General features: G+C 43.5%; 1 protein-coding gene across 1 annotated transcript in view; it reads left to right on the top strand.

The window, feature by feature from the left end:
• Positions 1-17043, top strand: part of EFNA2 (ephrin A2) — a 433374-nt gene that overhangs the window by 394179 nt on the left and 22152 nt on the right. The window contains exon 3 of the mRNA XM_073547298.1: positions 8285-8350. Within this exon, the coding sequence (XP_073403399.1) occupies positions 8285-8350 (66 nt within the window). The remainder of the gene's footprint in view (positions 1-8284; positions 8351-17043) is intronic.

Here is a 17043-nt window from a genome sequence, read left to right as displayed (position 1 = left end):
GATGGCACTGCTGTGACAAAAGTGACTAGAGGATAAGGGAGATTTTGAATATCTGCACACACTTTTGGACACTGGACACTTTTGGATTGTGTGAGGCCCACTGATATCTGAGCGCTATGTGACAGGCTCGATGGCACTGCTGTGACAAAAGTGACTAGAGGATAAGGAAGATTTTGAATTTCTGCACACACTTGTGGACAGTGGACACTTTTGGATTGTGTGAGGCCCACTGATATCTGAGCGCTATGTGACAGGCTCGATGGCACTGCTGTGACAAAAGTGACTAGAGGATAAGGGAGATTTTGAATCTCTGCACACACTTTTGGACACTGGACACTTTTGGATTGTGTGAGGCCCACTGATATCTGAGCGCTATGTGACAGGCTCGATGGCACTGCTGTGACAAAAGTGACTAGAGGATAAGGGAGATTTTGAATATCTGCACACACTTTTGGACACTGGACACTTTTGGATTGTGTGAGGCCCACTGATATCTGAGCGCTATGTGACAGGCTCGATGGCACTGCTGTGACAAAAGTGACTAGAGGATAAGGGAGATTTTGAATATCTGCACACACTTTTGGACACTGGACACTTTTGGATTGTGTGAGGCCCACTGATATCTGAGCGCTATGTGACAGGCTCGATGGCACTGCTGTGACAAAAGTGACTAGAGGATAAGGGAGATTTTGAATATCTGCACACACTTTTGGACACTGGACACTTTTGGATTGTGTGAGGCCCACTGATATCTGAGCGCTATGTGACAGGCTCGATGGCACAGCTGTGACAAAAGTGACTAGAGGATAAGGGAGATTTTGAATTTCTGCACACACTTGTGGACAGTGGACACTTTTGGATTGTGTGAGGCCCACTGATATCTGAGCGCTATGTGACAGGCTCGATGGCACTGCTGTGACAAAAGTGACTAGAGGATAAGAGAGATTTTGAATATCTGCACACACTTTTGGACACTGGACACTTTTGGATTGTGTGAGGCCCACTGATATCTGAGCGCTATGTGGCAGGCTCGATGGCACTGCTGTGACAAAAGTGACTAGAGGATAAGGGAGATTTTGAATATCTGCACACACTTTTGGACACTGGACACTTTTGGATTGTGTGAGGCCCACTGATATCTGAGCGCTATGTGACAGGCTCGATGGCACTGCTGTGACAAAAGTGACTAGAGGATAAGGGAGATTTTGAATATCTGCACACACTTTTGGACACTGGACACTTTTGGATTGTGTGAGGCCCACTGATATCTGAGCGCTATGTGACAGGCTCGATGGCACAGCTGTGACAAAAGTGACTAGAGGATAAGGGAGATTTTAATTTCTGCACACACTTGTGGACAGTGGACACTTTTGGATTGTGTGAGGCCCACTGATATCTGAGCGCTATGTGACAGGCTCGATGGCACTGCTGTGACAAAAGTGACTAGAGGATAAGGGAGATTTTGAATATCTGCACACACTTTTGGACACTGGACACTTTTGGATTGTGTGAGGCCCACTGATATCTGAGCGCTATGTGACAGGCTCGATGGCACAGCTGTGACAAAAGTGACTAGAGGATAAGGGAGATTTTGAATTTCTGCACACACTTGTGGACAGTGGACACTTTTGGATTGTGTGAGGCCCACTGATATCTGAGCGCTATGTGACAGGCTCGATAGCACTGCTGTGACAAAAGTGACTAGAGGATAAGGGAGATTTTGAATATCTGCACACACTTTTGGACACTGGACACTTTTGGATTGTGTGAGGCCCACTGATATCTGAGCGCTATGTGACAGGCTCGATGGCACTGCTGTGACAAAAGTGACTAGAGGATAAGGGAGATTTTGAATATCTGCACACACTTTTGGACACTGGACACTTTTGGATTGTGTGAGGCCCACTGATATCTGAGCGCTATGTGACAGGCTCGATGGCACAGCTGTGACAAAAGTGACTAGAGGATAAGGGAGATTTTGAATTTCTGCACACACTTGTGGACAGTGGACACTTTTGGATTGTGTGAGGCCCACTGATATCTGAGCGCTATGTGACAGGCTCGATGGCACTGCTGTGACAAAAGTGACTAGAGGATAAGGGAGATTTTGAATATATGCACACACTTTTGGACACTGGACACTTTTGGATTGTGTGAGGCCCACTGATATCTGAGCGCTATGTGACAGGCTCGATGGCACTGCTGTGACAAAAGTGACTAGAGGATAAGGGAGATTTTGAATCTCTGCACACACTTTTGGACACTGGACACTTTTGGATTGTGTGAGGCCCAATGAATATCTGAGCGCTATGTGACAGGCTCGATGGCACAGCTGTGACAAAAGTGACTAGAGCATAAGGGAGATTGGATTGCTTTTAAAAAAGCAGTTTGCGGAGCAGTGGGTAAACAGCAATGCCAGCCTGTCAGGAAGCCTTAGAAGGCAGCCCAACAACCAACACCACTGATACACCACTATATAGCCTCCCCTTGCAGTGCACACACAGTGACTGGTGTGTTGTGCAGGCCAAATTGCTAGCAGCAGAAGCAGTTTTTTTTTCTTCTTAGCAGGACAAAAAAAAAAAATTGGGATTGCTTTTAAAAAAGCAGTTTGCGGAGCAGTGGGTAAACAGCAATGCCAGCCTGTCAGGAAGCCTTAAAAGGCAGCCCAACAACCAACACCACTGATACACCACTATATAGCCTCCCCTTGCACTGCACACACAGTGACTGGTGTGTTGTGCAGGCCAAATCGCTAGCAGCAGAAGCAGTTTTTTTGTCTTCTTCCCTGCCTAACGCTCTCCCTACAGAATCAGCAGCAACCTCTCCCTATACTAAGATCGGCAGAAGTAAGATGGCGGTCGGCGTGCACGACCTTTTATACCCCCTGTGACGCCCACCAAAGCAAGCCAATCACTTGCATGCCCTTCTGAAAGATGGTGGTGACCCGTGCCTATGTCATCACGTTGCCCACAGTGTCCGTGGATCCTGATTGGCTGAAAAAGAGCGCAAAACAAACTTTTGAAACGCGACTTTGGCGCGTAAGTCGCCGACCTCGTGGCCGACCTCATCCTAGGGTCGGGTTTCATTTCATGAAACCCGACTTTGCCAAAAGTCGGCGACTTTTGAATTTTTTTGACCCGCTTCACTCAACTCTAATCCTGATGTATTTCTTCATCATTTTCCTGCGTGAGATCCTGGTACTGGTTTCTGAGCAGTATGGGTGCTGACTGCCTCCTGATCCTCCTGCTTCTCTGGGTCACATGTCTCCATTCCTCTGTTTCTTCAGGTGCACTTCGAATTTCTTCTCTTTCTGTAACATGAAGAGATAATTCTGCTCTGTCCAAGAACTCTTCACCTTCCTTAATGATCTTCAACGTAGCTAACCTCTCTTCGAGATTTTGCAACTTTTCCTCCAACAGGGACACAAGCTTGCATTTGTGGCATGTGAAGTTTGGCTTTTCCACTGGTAAATCTGTGAACATGTAGCAAGAAATGCAGCTCACCAAATGGCTCCTGGCCTCTTCCATCTTGAGATTTCTTAAAAACGATGAAAGATGAGCCCAAATTCGCGCGCCGAAACCCAGTGATCGTTGAGCTCGCGGATATATATGCAATATATAATATGCAAATGATATCCTCAAGACTCTTCCCCTGGTTTTCCGATTTCCTCTTTTCAGCTGCAACGGCCAAAACCCAGTGATCGTTGAGCTCGCGGAGACTCTTCACTTATCCCAGAAGGCACTGGGAATATGCAAATGATCTCCTCAAGACTCTTCCCCTGGTTTTCCGATTTCCTCTTTTCAGCTGCAACGGCCAAAACCCAGTGATCATTGAGCTCGCGGAGACTCTTCAGTTATCCCAGAAGGCACTGGGAATATGCAAATGATCTCTTCAAGACTCTTCCCCTGGTTTTCCGATTTCCTCTTTTCAGCTGCAACGGCCAAAACCCAGTGAACGTTGAGCTCGCGGAGACTCTTCACTTATCCCAGAAGGCACTGGGAATATGCAAATGATCTCCTCAAGACTCTTCCCCTGGTTTCAACACACCCCTAACCCTAACCCTAGCCCTAATTGGAAAATGGAAATAAATACATTTCTTTATTTTATTATTTTTCCCTAACTAAGGGGGTGATAATGGGGGGTTTGATTTACTATTTATAGCGGGTTTTTAGGTTTGGTAGCTGTCACACGCTAAAAGACGCTTTTTATTGTAAAAATAGTTTATGCATCACCACATTTTGAGAGCTATAATTTTTCCATATTTTGACCCACCGAGTCATGTGAGGTCTTATGTTTTGCAGGATGAGTTGACGTTTTTATTGGTACTATTTTTGGGCATGCGACATTTCTTTATCGCTTTTTATTCTGATTTTTGGGACGCAGAATGATCAAAAGCCAGCGTTTCATGAATTTCTTTTGGGGGTGCGTTTACACCGTTCTGCGTGCGGTAAAATTGATAAAGCATTTTTATTCTTTGGGTCAGTACGGTTTCAGCGATACCTCATGTATGTCTTTTTTTATGTTTTGGCACTTTTATGCAATGAAAACAATTTTATATAAAAAATAATTATTTTTGCATCGCTTTATTCTGCAAGCTATAACTTTTTTATTTTTTTCGCTGATGATGCTGTGTGGCAGTCTGTTTTTGGCAGGAGAAGATGACATTTTCAGCGGTACCATGGTTATTTATTTATTGTTTTTTTTTTATTTGCAAAAAATGAATTTATTAGGGAAATTTTCTTTAAAATTTATTTAGCGATTTTTTTATAAATTATTTTTACACTTTTTTTAACTTTATTACATTGTCCCAGGGGGGACATCACTGTCATGTGACATATCGCTGATCTGTCACATCACAGATCGCTGTGACAGATCAGCGATCTGTCACAGGCAGTGCTGAATTCTTCCTCATGCAGGCTCTTTGCAGGCATGAGGAAGCCGACTCCCTGCAGGCCCCCGAAGGTCTCCGCTGCCATATTGGATCCAGGGACCTACAGGGAAGGAGGCCCTCGGAGCAGTGCAGTACATCATGCTGCTCCGGGGGTCTCAGGGAAGCACAGAGGGAGCCCCCTCCCTGCGCGCTTCTCTACTATGCCGCCAGTACACTGCGATCATGTTTGATCACAGTGTGCGGGGATTAATATGTCAGGGGCGGTCCGTGAACGCCCCTGCCACATAGTGCATAGTGCTGTGATAATCAGCTGACACCCAGCCGCGATCAGTGGCTCCCCCCATGAGCGCAACTGATCGCGCTAGACGTACTATTCTGTCCTTGGGACTTAGGTCCCAGGTCACATGGATGGAATAGTATGTCCAATGTAGGAAAGGGGTTAATAGAAATATAGAGTCATAAAGAAGACATACAGTATATGGTAGACAAAAATACATGCGCTTACACGGTTTGGCATGTCCTAAATTAGGCTAAAGGGAATCTGTCAGCGGGTTTTTGCAACCTCAAAGGCAAAGAGAAGCTGAATCCAACGTTTTATCACATAGTTTGCCAGGTGCAGCCATTCTTCCACAACCAGAGCTTTTAGATTTAGAATGAAGCAGAGCTCAGAAAGCTGACCCCGTCCACACCAGGCTCTTCATGTACAAAGTCCATAGGCAGTGAGCTGCTTATCACAGGAGGGGGCAGAGTCGGACTAGTCAGGCAATGGTATTCTCTTAGTAATAAATCCTTGACAGTAAACAACAGCACACACTTTGATTCCCTGAATTTTGTGTTTCAGCCTTTATCCTGCTGTCTTCAGATCACATAGCAAAAACCTGCTGACAGATTCCTTTTAATGGTTGTTGAATGAATATAATGCCACCCTGAATATACTTGTGCATGCAAATCATCAAAATCCATTGCTGGCAGCTCCCTTTGCAATTGCTATCAGTGTGTCAAGAGTGGGAGAAGAGATTTGCATTGGCAATCCAACACAATGGGCAGCACATTAAACACATTTTATAATTGGTCATAAACTTGTAAATAACTCATGAAAGAATAAAGTTACATTAAAACCAAGCACACCATTGTTTTTCTTGTGAAATTCTCAATAAGTTGGATGTGTCACATGACCCTCTTCCCATTGGAAAAAATAAAGTTGGATCCAAAGTGGCCGACTTCAAAATGGCCTCCATGGTCACCACCCATCTTGAAAAGTTTCCCCCCTCCCATATACTAATGTGCAACAAACAGGAAGTTGATATCACCAACCATTCCCATTTTATTTAGGTGTATCCATATAAACGGCCCACCCTCTATATTAAAAGATGTGAAGACAGTAAAGTAAGCTGTGTCATATATCATGTAGCAAATAAAATAGTATAGTCACTATGACCAAGAAAGGTGAGCTCTGCTTAAAAACCAAAAACTTTCAGGGTGAGAGCTCTCATAGCTGTTAGGAAGAGCAACAATAATTCATTAGTGAAGAATTTCCATAAATAAAATCCATGGCGGCAAGTATAATATTATTGAATTTAATCCTCATTGCCTGGATTGATAAATTTGTTTAATTTTTTACTCAAAGAAAACTGAGAAGATAGTTTTAGACATGGAGGAAGATTTTTTGTGAATTTCCAACTTTTAGCAATAGAAAATTAGTAATAATAATGTGACTGATAACCACAGAGGAAAAGTTTTGTCACAATGTTGGCAATCCGTGCTGCTTTTAAAGTCATGCTCCTGTCTCCTATGTTATGACTGCTCGTCACATGAAGCACAAAAAGTGTCTAAAAGACAAAAAAGGAATGGAAATTATAAGTGCCAGCTTTTTTGCACAAATTTTGCCAAAATTCTGACTAATTTAATTTAAGAGTGCCTCATTTGATCTTGTTCAAAGCGTTGGGCTTAATTCTATAGGTAATAAGATGTGTCTAAAAGATCCCTTTTGTAAATTCTCTCTGGCTTCCCTCTGGTGATTACTGAAGGTAGTGGAGCTGGTCAGATTGACAGAGGGGTTGCGAGTTCTCTTTCTGGACTCCCTCTGGTGGTTACTGGAGGTAGTGAAGCTGATCTGATTGACAGAGGCTTGCCCTCTGATAATGAGGAAGACGATTGGAGATCTGGGGTTTCTGATTGGGATTTAAGACAGCTGACTCCCTCTTTCCCGGCTGGTGATTTTCTTTCTGTGCCTTCTAGGTCTGATGTCTCCTGCTCTTTCACTGCATGGTTCAGCTAAGTGGTTCATTTGTTATTCTGTTTGCATTTGATCTGGTTTTGTTTATCTCTGCTTTGTGCGGGTCAGCCAGCTCCGGCTGGGGCTGTGCTGAATCACCGCCCATATGTTACTGCATGTGCCAGTTTGTTTTGTCCCCTGTTATATTGGTCTCTTTTTGATTTGCTCTCAGTATATACCAGAGTGCTGATATAGTGGGGGGCGAAGTCGTGCGACTTCAGTGTTTTTGTGCATCAGATGTGTTGGACTTATTGCAGGTTTTTTTTCATGATTGCAGACAGTGTCTTTCCTTTCCTGTCCTGTCTAGTCAATGTGGGCCCCATCGTTTGCTCAGTCAATTTTTCTGCCTGTGTTTGTGTTTTCATCTTGTCTCACTAACAATATATGTTTGGGGGCTATCTATTCCTTTGGGGTCTGCTCCGGGGCAGTTTAGATTTCCCCTTTCTTGCTTTAGGCTTAGTTAGCTCTCCGGCTGTATCGAGGCGTCTAGGATCATCGTAGGCACGCTCCACGGCTACTGCTAGTTGTGTGGATAGGATCAGGGGTCTGCATCCGCTTAGTTACCAACCTCTCTGGTTTTCTGTGGCTTAGCTTGGGCTTGCTATCCTCCTCGCTGCCCATTCATAACAGATCCCCTAAAGAGTACAAAGATGGGATGAGGAAAAAAAATACACTGTTAAGCTATGCTAAATGCCCCAGAATTTGGGAGTAATCTGAGGCAAAAGACTGGTGTTATATGCCTTGCACCACTTTTTTGGTTCATCCTACAAGGCGGCGTGACTTTGTGGGATAGGAGCGTGACATAATATACACAACACGTACAAATTAATGACACAAATTAAGCCAACTTATTGGGGCTATAAATTTAGACTATATAGTCTAGAGGTGAGCCAAATTTATAAAACAATTTATAATATAATATAAGCTACCGTGATAAATTTGCAGTCTTTCTGAACTGTCTAAATTAGCCCATTTTAGTAAGTCTTGACTTGTATGGCATCTTACTGTGGGACATATAGAAAGGTTAGTAGAAACCTTATAATTATATTTAGCAAATCATGTGTAATATCTAATCTAATGTTTTACATCAATAAATGTGTATTTTTTTTGTCTTCCAGCCTCCACCCCTCCAAACTTGGTGGATAAACCTTGCCTCAGGCTGAAAGTTTACGTACGTCCAACAAGTATGTTAGTTTTTCCACTTTGTACTCGTGTGTCTATGTGTGCCAGTTATATTTGGTATGATATACAGTGGGGCAAAAAAGTATTTAGTCAGTCAGCAATAGTGCAAGTTCCACCACTTAAAAAGATGAGAGGCATCTGTAATTTACATCATAGGTAGACCTCAACTATGGGAGACAAACTGAGAAAAAAAAATCCAGAAAATCACATTGTCTGTTTTTTTTTTTTCATTTTATTTGCATATTATGGTGGAAAATAAGTATTTGGTCAGAAACAAAATTTCATCTCAATACTTTGTGATATATCCTTTGTTGGCAATGACAGAGGTCAAACGTTTTCTGTAAGTCTTCACAAGGTTGCCACACACTGTTGTTGGTATGTTGGCCCATTCCTCCATGCAGATCTCCTCTAGAGCAGTGATGTTTTTGGCTTTTCGCTTGGCAACACGGACTTTCAACTCCCTCCAAAGGTTTTCTATAGGGTTGAGATCTGGAGACTGGCTAGGCCACTCCAGGACATTGAAATGCTTCTTACGAAGCCACTCCTTCATTGCCCTGGCGGTGTGCTTTGGATCATTGTCATGTTGAAAGACCCAGCCACGTTTCATCATCAATGCCCTTGCTGATGGAAGGAGGTTTGCACTCAAAATCTCACGATACATGGCCCCATTCATTCTTTCATGTACCCGGATCAGTCGTCCTGGCCCCTTTGCAGAGAAACAGCCCCAAAGCATGATGTTTCCACCACCATGCTTTACAGTAGGTATGGTGTTTGATGGATGCAACTCAGTATTCTTTTTCCTCCAAACATGACAAGTTGTGTTTCTACCAAACAGTTCCAGTTTGGTTTCATCAGACCATAGGACATTCTCCCAAAACTCCTCTGGATCATCCAAATGCTCTCGGGCAAACTTCAGACGGGCCCGGACATGTACAGGCTTAAGCAGTGGGACACGTCTGGTACTGCAGGATCTGAGTCCATGGTGGCGTAGTGTGTTACTTATGGTAGGCCTTGTTACATTGGTCCCAGCTCTCTGCAGTTCATTCACTAGGTCCCCCCGCGTGGTTCTGGGATTTTTGCTCACCGTTCTTGTGATCATTCTGACCCCACGGGGTGGGATTTTGCGTGGAGCACCAGATCGAGGGAGATTATCAGTGGTCTTGTATGTCTTCCATTTTCTAATTATTGCTCCCACAGTTGATTTCTTCACTCCAAGCTGGTTGGCTATTGCAGATTCAGTCTTCCCAGCCTGGTGCAGGGCTACAATTTTGTTTCTGGTGTCCTTTGACAGCTCTTTGGTCTTCACCATAGTGGAGTTTGGAGTCAGACTGTTTGAGTGTGTGCACAGGTGTCTTTTTATACTGATAACAAGTTTAAACAGGTGCCATTACTACAGGTAATGAGTGGAGGAAAGAGGAGACTCTTAAAGAAGAAGTTACAGGTCTGTGAGAGCCAGAAATCTTGATTGCTTGTTTCTGACCAAATACTTATTTTCCACCATAATATGCAAATAAAATGAAAAAAAAACAGACAATGTGATTTTCTGGATTTTTTTTTCTCAGTTTGTCTCCCATAGTTGAGGTCTACCTATGATGTAAATTACAGACGCCTCTCATCTTTTTAAGTGGTGGAACTTGCACTATTGCTGACTGACTAAATACTTTTTTGCCCCACTGTAGTATATTCTAGTATATATATATATAGCCATATATGTATAGTCATAATCATATAGTATAAATAGTGTGCATAAGATATTTTGTACATAATAAGGTTTGCACTGTCTGGCCACAGCATATGCTATTCATGGTTGCAAAGTGTATTCTAAAATATTAGCTGTGAACTAAAAATTAACTATTTGAAGTTCTGTAAGGAAGGCACAAGATCACTAGAAATAAAAAAGTATCAAACAGGTGCATACCATAGATTGGACCAATGCGGAAAACTATACACAACATGGCCCTTTGAATTTTTAGAAACTGCAGCTCACAAGGCAAAATAAATCTTAAAGGGGTTGTCCACTACGAGGACAGCCCCTTCTGGATCAAAATGTTTGGCCTCCATAAAATAGTAAAGTCTATATTCAGCTTCTGTCGTCAGTAGATAAACAGTCGCACTCAAGTGTGGATTAATCTTGCAAAAAATCTTGAAGATTTTGTGAAATTTTTGAATTTATTATTATTATTATTATTTATTGTTACAGCGCCATTTATTCCATGGCGCTTCACATGTGAGGAGGGGTATACATAAAAACAAGTACAATAATCTTAAACAATACAAGTCATAACTGGTACAGGAGGAGAGAGGACCCTGCCCGCGAGGGCTCACAATCTTCAAGGGATGGGTGATAATACAGTAGGCGAGGGTAGAGCTGGTCGTGCAGCGGTTTGGTCGATCGGTGGTTACTGCAGGTTATAGGCTTGTCGGAAGAGGTGGGTCTTCAGGCTCTTTTTGAAGGTTTCGATGGTAGGTGAGAGTCTGATATGTTGTGGTAGAGAGTTCCAGAGTAGGGGTGATGCGCGAGAGAAATCTTGTATGCGATTGTGGGAAGAGGAGATAAGAGGGGAGTAAAGAAGGAGATCTTGTGAGGATCGGAGGTTGCGTGCAGGAAAGTACCGGGAGACGAGGTCACAGATGTATGGAGGAGACAGGTTGTGGATTGCTTTGTATGTCATGGTTAGGGTTTTGTAATGGAGTCTCTGGGCAATTGGGAGCCAGTGAAGGGATTGACAGAGGGGAGAAGCTGGGGAATAGCGGGGGGACAGGTGGATTAGTCGGGCAGCAGAGTTTAGAATAGATTGGAGGGGTGCGAGAGTGTTTGAGGGGAGGCCACAGAGCATGAGGTTGCAGTAGTCAAGGCGAGAGATGATGAGGGCATGGACTAGGGTTTTTGCAGATTCTTGGGTGAGGAATGAACGGATGCGTGAAATATTTTTGAGTTGAAGTCGGCAGGAAGTGGAAAGGGTTTGGATATGTGGTTTGAAGGAGAGATCAGCGTCAAGGATTACTCCGAGGCAGCGAGCTTGTGGGACTGGGGAGAGTGGGCAGTCATTTACTGTAATTGATAGGTTCGTAGGGGGGGTCACGTGAGATGGGGGAAAGATGATGAATTCTGTTTTGTCCATGTTGAGTTTCAGATATCTAGTGGAGAAGAAGGATGAAATAGTGGACAGACATTGAGGGATTCTGGTTAGTAGGGAGGTGATATCTGGTCCAGAGATGTAGATCTGTGTGTCATCAGCATAAAGATGATACTGAAAGCCATGAGATTCTATGAGCTGTCCCAGGCCAAAGGTGTAAATAGAGAACAGCAGGGGCCCAAGGACTGAACCTTGTGGGACTCCGACAGATAGGGGGCGAGGTGAGGAGGTGGTGTGTGAGTGGGAGACGCTGAATGTCCGGTCTGTTAGGTATGATGAGATCCAGGAGAGGGCCAAGTCTGTGATGCCGAGGGATGAGAGGGTCTGTAATAATAGGGAATGGTCCACTGTGTCAAAGGCAGCCGACAGGTCCAGGAGGAGGAGGACAGAGTAGTGTCGCTTGCTCTTGGCAGTTAAGAGGTCATTGGTGACCTTAGTAAGGGCAGTTTCAGTGGAGTGGTGTCACCGGAAACCAGATTGTAAGCGGTCGAAGAGGGAGCAAGAAGAGAGATGGGAGGACAGTTCAAGGTAGACGTGTTGTTCCAGTAGCTTGGAGGCGTATGGGAGAAGTGATATAGGGCGATAGCTAGATACAGAGGATGGGTCAAGAGAGGGCTTTTTGAGGATAGGTGTGATGGAGGCATGTTTAAAGCTTGAGGGGAAAACACCAGTTGTTAGTGACAGGTTGAAGAGATGGGTTAGGGTTGGGATGAAGACTGTGGTGAGGTTTGGGATGAAGTGGGATGGGATCGGGTCGAGTGCACAGGTGGTGAGATGTGATCTTGAGAGTAGAGTGGAGAGTCGATCTTCTGTAATGGTGGAGAAGTTGGTTTTGAAGGTGGAGGGCTGGGAAGTCGGGAGGAAGGGCTCTGGGGGTTGTTGACCAAAACTGTCCCTGATGTTATCAATTTTCTGCTTGAAAAATGAGGCAAAGTCTTCAGCTGAGATGAGTGGGGAGGGAGGAGGTGCTGGGGGGCGGAGGAGAGAATTGAAGGTGTTGAATAACTGTTTAGGGTTGTGATACAGGGAGGATATGAGAGATGAGAAGTAGGTTTGTTTAGCTGTGGCGAGTGTGGTCTTGAAAGTAGTGAGGGACTGTTTGAATGCGATGAAGTGCTTGTTGGAGTGGGATCTTTTCCATCTGCGCTCAGCAGCCCTGGAAGCTCGCCTCAGCTCTTTGGTCAGGCTGGTGTGCCAGGGCTGTCTGTTGATTTTGCGAGTTTTGGTATGTGTAAGTGGGGCAGCGGATTCCAAAGCTACAGCTATTGTGGTGTTATATAGAGCGGCAGCGTCATCCGCATTGTGTAAGGAACTTATATCTGTAAGAGGGAGGAGGGATTCAGAGAATGAGTGTAGGTCAAGGTGTTTAAGATTCCTGCGAGGGTGTGAAAGTTTGTGGGGTGGGGATTGTAGACATGGAGTGAAGAGGGAAGAGAATGTGAGCAGGTTGTGGTCAGAGAGAGGAAGAGGTGAGTTAGAGAGGTTAGATAGGGAGCAGAGGCGGGTGAAGATGAGGTCCAGTGTGTGGCCATCTTTGTGGGTGGCTGTAGAAGACCATTGAGTGAGGCCGAAGGAGGAAGTGAGAGATAGAAGTTTAGTGGCAGCTGAGAGGGAAGTGTCAATGGGGATGTTGAAGTCGCCCATGATGATAGTAGGGATGTCCGCGGAAAGGAAATGAAGTAACCAGGTGGTGAAGTGGTCAAAGAAGGTGGTGGCTGGCCCTGGGGGGCGGTAGATGACAGCCAGTTGGAGGTTGGAGGGGGAGTAGATGCGCACAGAGTGCACCTCAAAGGAAGGGAGGGTAACAGAGGGTGGCAGTGGGATTGGGGTGAAGGAGCAGGTATCTGACAGGAGAAAACCAACTCCTCCACCATGTTTGCTGCTGGGGCGGGGGGTGTGAGAAAGGTGGAAGCCACCATACGAAAGTGCAGCAGGAGAGGCTGTGTCAGAAGGGGTGAGCCAGGTTTCGGTGATGGCGAGGAAGGAGAGTTTGGTAGTAACAAAAAGATCATGGATGTAGGAAAGCTTGTTGCAGACAGAGCGAGCGTTCCACAGAGCTCCTGTTAGTGGGACTGGGGAAGCGGGGGCTGGGTGAATGGGTATAAGGTTGGAGAGGTTACGGAAGGTTGTGATAGAGTGTGGATGGGAGGTAGAAATGACTGTGGGAATGTGGTGAGGAGGACCAGGATTTGGAGAGATATCACCAGCAGTGAGAAGGAGCAGAGAAAGTGTTAGCAGGTGGGAGCAGGAGAGGGCATGAGGGGGCTGTCTGTGTTTGGAGACAGAGGATTGTATGTTAAGGAACAGTTTTGAGGCGGAGGTGAGGTGGATGGGGAGGATTGAAGAAGAGATGAACAGTTCCTTACTAGGAGTAGGGATTAGGGGAATTAGCAGAAAGTGAAGGATTATTGGGGTGAAAGTGATAACAAACAGAAACATTGTTTACAGTGACTGTCCAGTTACCTTCAGTTCCAATTCTGGTTTTAATTCTTAAATTAATCTTCACACTTCTAGCACACACTTATAGCAATCACAATGCAGACTTGTGCTCTGCAATATATGTACAACTAAGTGCAGTCAGGTGTGAAGCAGAGAGGAGTGGTCTCTGCTCATTTTGGTCAGACAATTAAGAGTGGACCAGATGTATATGATCAAGCCAGAGTAAACAAGGTCATAAATAACACTGGGGTAAGCTGGGGTTAGCTGAAAGGCATACCATGTGAATGCTAGGTGCAGAGGCAAGTCTATGTGCAAAGCTGGGTGATGCACTGTGTGTCCTTCATAGACAGACAGCAGGAGAGCAGGAGAGCTGGGTGGATGGACATACCTGTCGGAAGAATAGAGATGCTTGTTAGAGTGCGATGGTGGCAGGTAGCAGGGCACAGTCTGTATACATCCTTCTGGTTTTAATTCTTAAATTAATCTTCACACTTCTAGCACACACTTATAGCAATCACAATGCAGATTTTTATTTTATTTCAAATGCATCAAATAGTGTAACACCGCAGACAAAAGAAGTATCCAAAATGTGGGTATAATATCGTAATCCAGGATATGAGTATACTATGGTTACGTTTCGACCTACTAGGAGGCCTTTCTCAAACCATACTGAAAAATAAAATAAAAAGCAATTACAACAATGAATATGGACGACAAACTCGCGGAAAGCTGGAAAAGAAAAAATAAACATGAGAAAAATGTGAAAAAATTTTTAAAAAAAATATTTTTTTAAAAAAATACTAAGAAAAAAAACACAACAGAAAAGTAGTGCAAAAAAAACCCTAAAGGCGAAACATATATCTATACAAATTTAAGCACAACAACATAAAGGTCCCTAGGGCAATTAGGAAAATGTCATATAGAGAGTAAAAAAATTAAATTAAGCAAGTGCTAGAGAGACTATTGGCCACAAGTCAATTTTAACATTCTAGGCATCAGGAGTAACAATGGGGATAATTTAAAAATTTTTTTCACATTTTTCTCATGTTTATTTTTTCTTTTCCAGCTTTCCGCGAGTTTGTCGTCCATATTCATTGTTGTAATTGCTTTTTATTTTATTTTTCAGTATGGTTTGAGAAAGGCCTCCTAGTAGGTCGAAACGTAACCATAGTATACTCATATCCTGGATTACGATATTATACCCACATTTTGGATACTTCTTTTGTCTGCGGTGTTACACTATTTGATGCATTTGAAATAAAATAAAAATCCAAAAATTTCACAAAATCTTCAAGATTTTTTGCAAGATTAATCCACACTTGAGTGCGACTGTTTATCTACTGACTACTGTTTGTGGACCCTCCACGTACAGTCAGCACCTATCTCCTCCACAGCAAGAGTGCGCGTCTTTCTTCTTTTGCTATATTCAGCTTCTGTGCGCCATTCCCGCGATATCGGCAGTCGTGCTCTCTGGTGCTCTCATGTGGTTATTATGATACGTGATGCTGGTGCCCAATCAGTGCTGGCATCACTGTCTCCGCCTTCAGACAAATAGATTATAAGGAGGAAGCCTCCTTCCTCTTCATGTTTGATATGTCCAAATGCTGGAACAGTGGCGCCAGCGCTGATTGGGTGTCGTCGTCACGTGTCACAACATCGAATGAGAGCCTCAAGTAGAGAGAGTGCCAACACCGCTGGAATGGCATCAGCACGGGAGGTGAGTATAAGCTTTGTTATTTTGTTAGGACCAAGTGAGCGGTATGACAAGAAGTTGTCCAAGTAGTAGACAACTTATGTAAGCTTGTTCTGGCAGATCATATGCTTTTCCCTTCACTTATTTCAATACATTTATCGTTTCTTATTTTCAACTACTAGTAATAATGATATTGTAGTGGTGATAACGGCAGAACTCTTTATAGCAGCTATAAACAAAGTTGTTCCCTATTTACTAGTGAATGAGTAGTGAATGAGTAAGTCACAAATATAAAGATCGAAAGATGAAAGAAGCTAGATTAGGAGATTAAAGAGTTTTTTACAATATATTGATGATCATCAATATTAGATTGTGGGAAGTCCAATTATTGCACCAGTAGGGCTACGTTCCCACAATGAGACTTTGGTGAGTTTTTGATGTTGCAGATTTTCTGCACCCGTTACGTAAAATAGAATACACGCATTGTTTTCAAAAATACGCAACATAAAAAAAGCAACAAAAAATTATTTTGGCCCAAAGTCATCACTTGTTCTTCCGAGGGGCCATCCTGGGTGTTGAATGCAGTCTTTCATTCACTGCCATCCTTGATTTAGATCAAGTTGTATACTCCAGGAAGATTAAAAGTTTTGTTAAAAAAATGAACATGTTTAATGCCATCAAAGTAATTATGTTTTTGTTCAAAGCATGATAGTTGATGCAAGACCCAAGAGAAACATTATTTTTCGTCCCAGAAAAGACACCAGCTCCAACTGGAGGAGGACTTTCAGATCAAATCCTTCGAGTATAGTGCAGATAAAGTAATGATGTTTAGGCTGAATCTCAGCACTGAGAACACAAGTAAGGCTACGTTCCCATAATGAGCTTTTGGTGAGTTTTTAATTCTGTGTATTTTTTAAAAAATGCAAGTATCGTATTTTAATTAATGGGTGCAGAAAATCGGCAACATGAAAAACTCATCGAAAGCTCATCGTGGGAAAGAAGCCTAAGAAGTCCTGATAGGCAGATGGAATATCATTTGGGAGAGTTAGGCCACGTGAGTATTTGTTGAGGTTTTTTACCTCATTTTTTTGTAAGCCAAAACCAGGAGAGGAGCAATCAGAGGAAAAGTATAATAGAAATATGTCACCACTTCTGCATTTTTTTACCGAGTCCTGGTTTTGGTTTACACATACTGAGATAAAATACTGACGAAATGCTGGATGTGTGTACGTGACATTATAGTTCCCAGAGAGAGCCGAGTCAATGTTCCATGCAGAAAACTTCAATAGGTAATTTGTCGTCTTTGGTGAATCTGTAGTTGAAAGACGTCACTTTGGAAAAGGAATTCCCGAAGTACTAGAATGATAGAACTGTGAATGACCAAAAGCAGGTTTTCTGAAGAGAAATCCAACTTGAGAACTGGAAA

Source organism: Dendrobates tinctorius, unplaced genomic scaffold (assembly GCF_039654945.1).
Source record: "Dendrobates tinctorius isolate UK_male_01 unplaced genomic scaffold, ASM3965494v1 ptg000011l, whole genome shotgun sequence".
NCBI classification, from domain to species: domain Eukaryota; kingdom Metazoa; phylum Chordata; class Amphibia; order Anura; family Dendrobatidae; genus Dendrobates; species Dendrobates tinctorius.
Note: the sequence above shows the minus strand (reverse complement) of the source record. Positions and strands in the feature narration are given on the sequence as shown.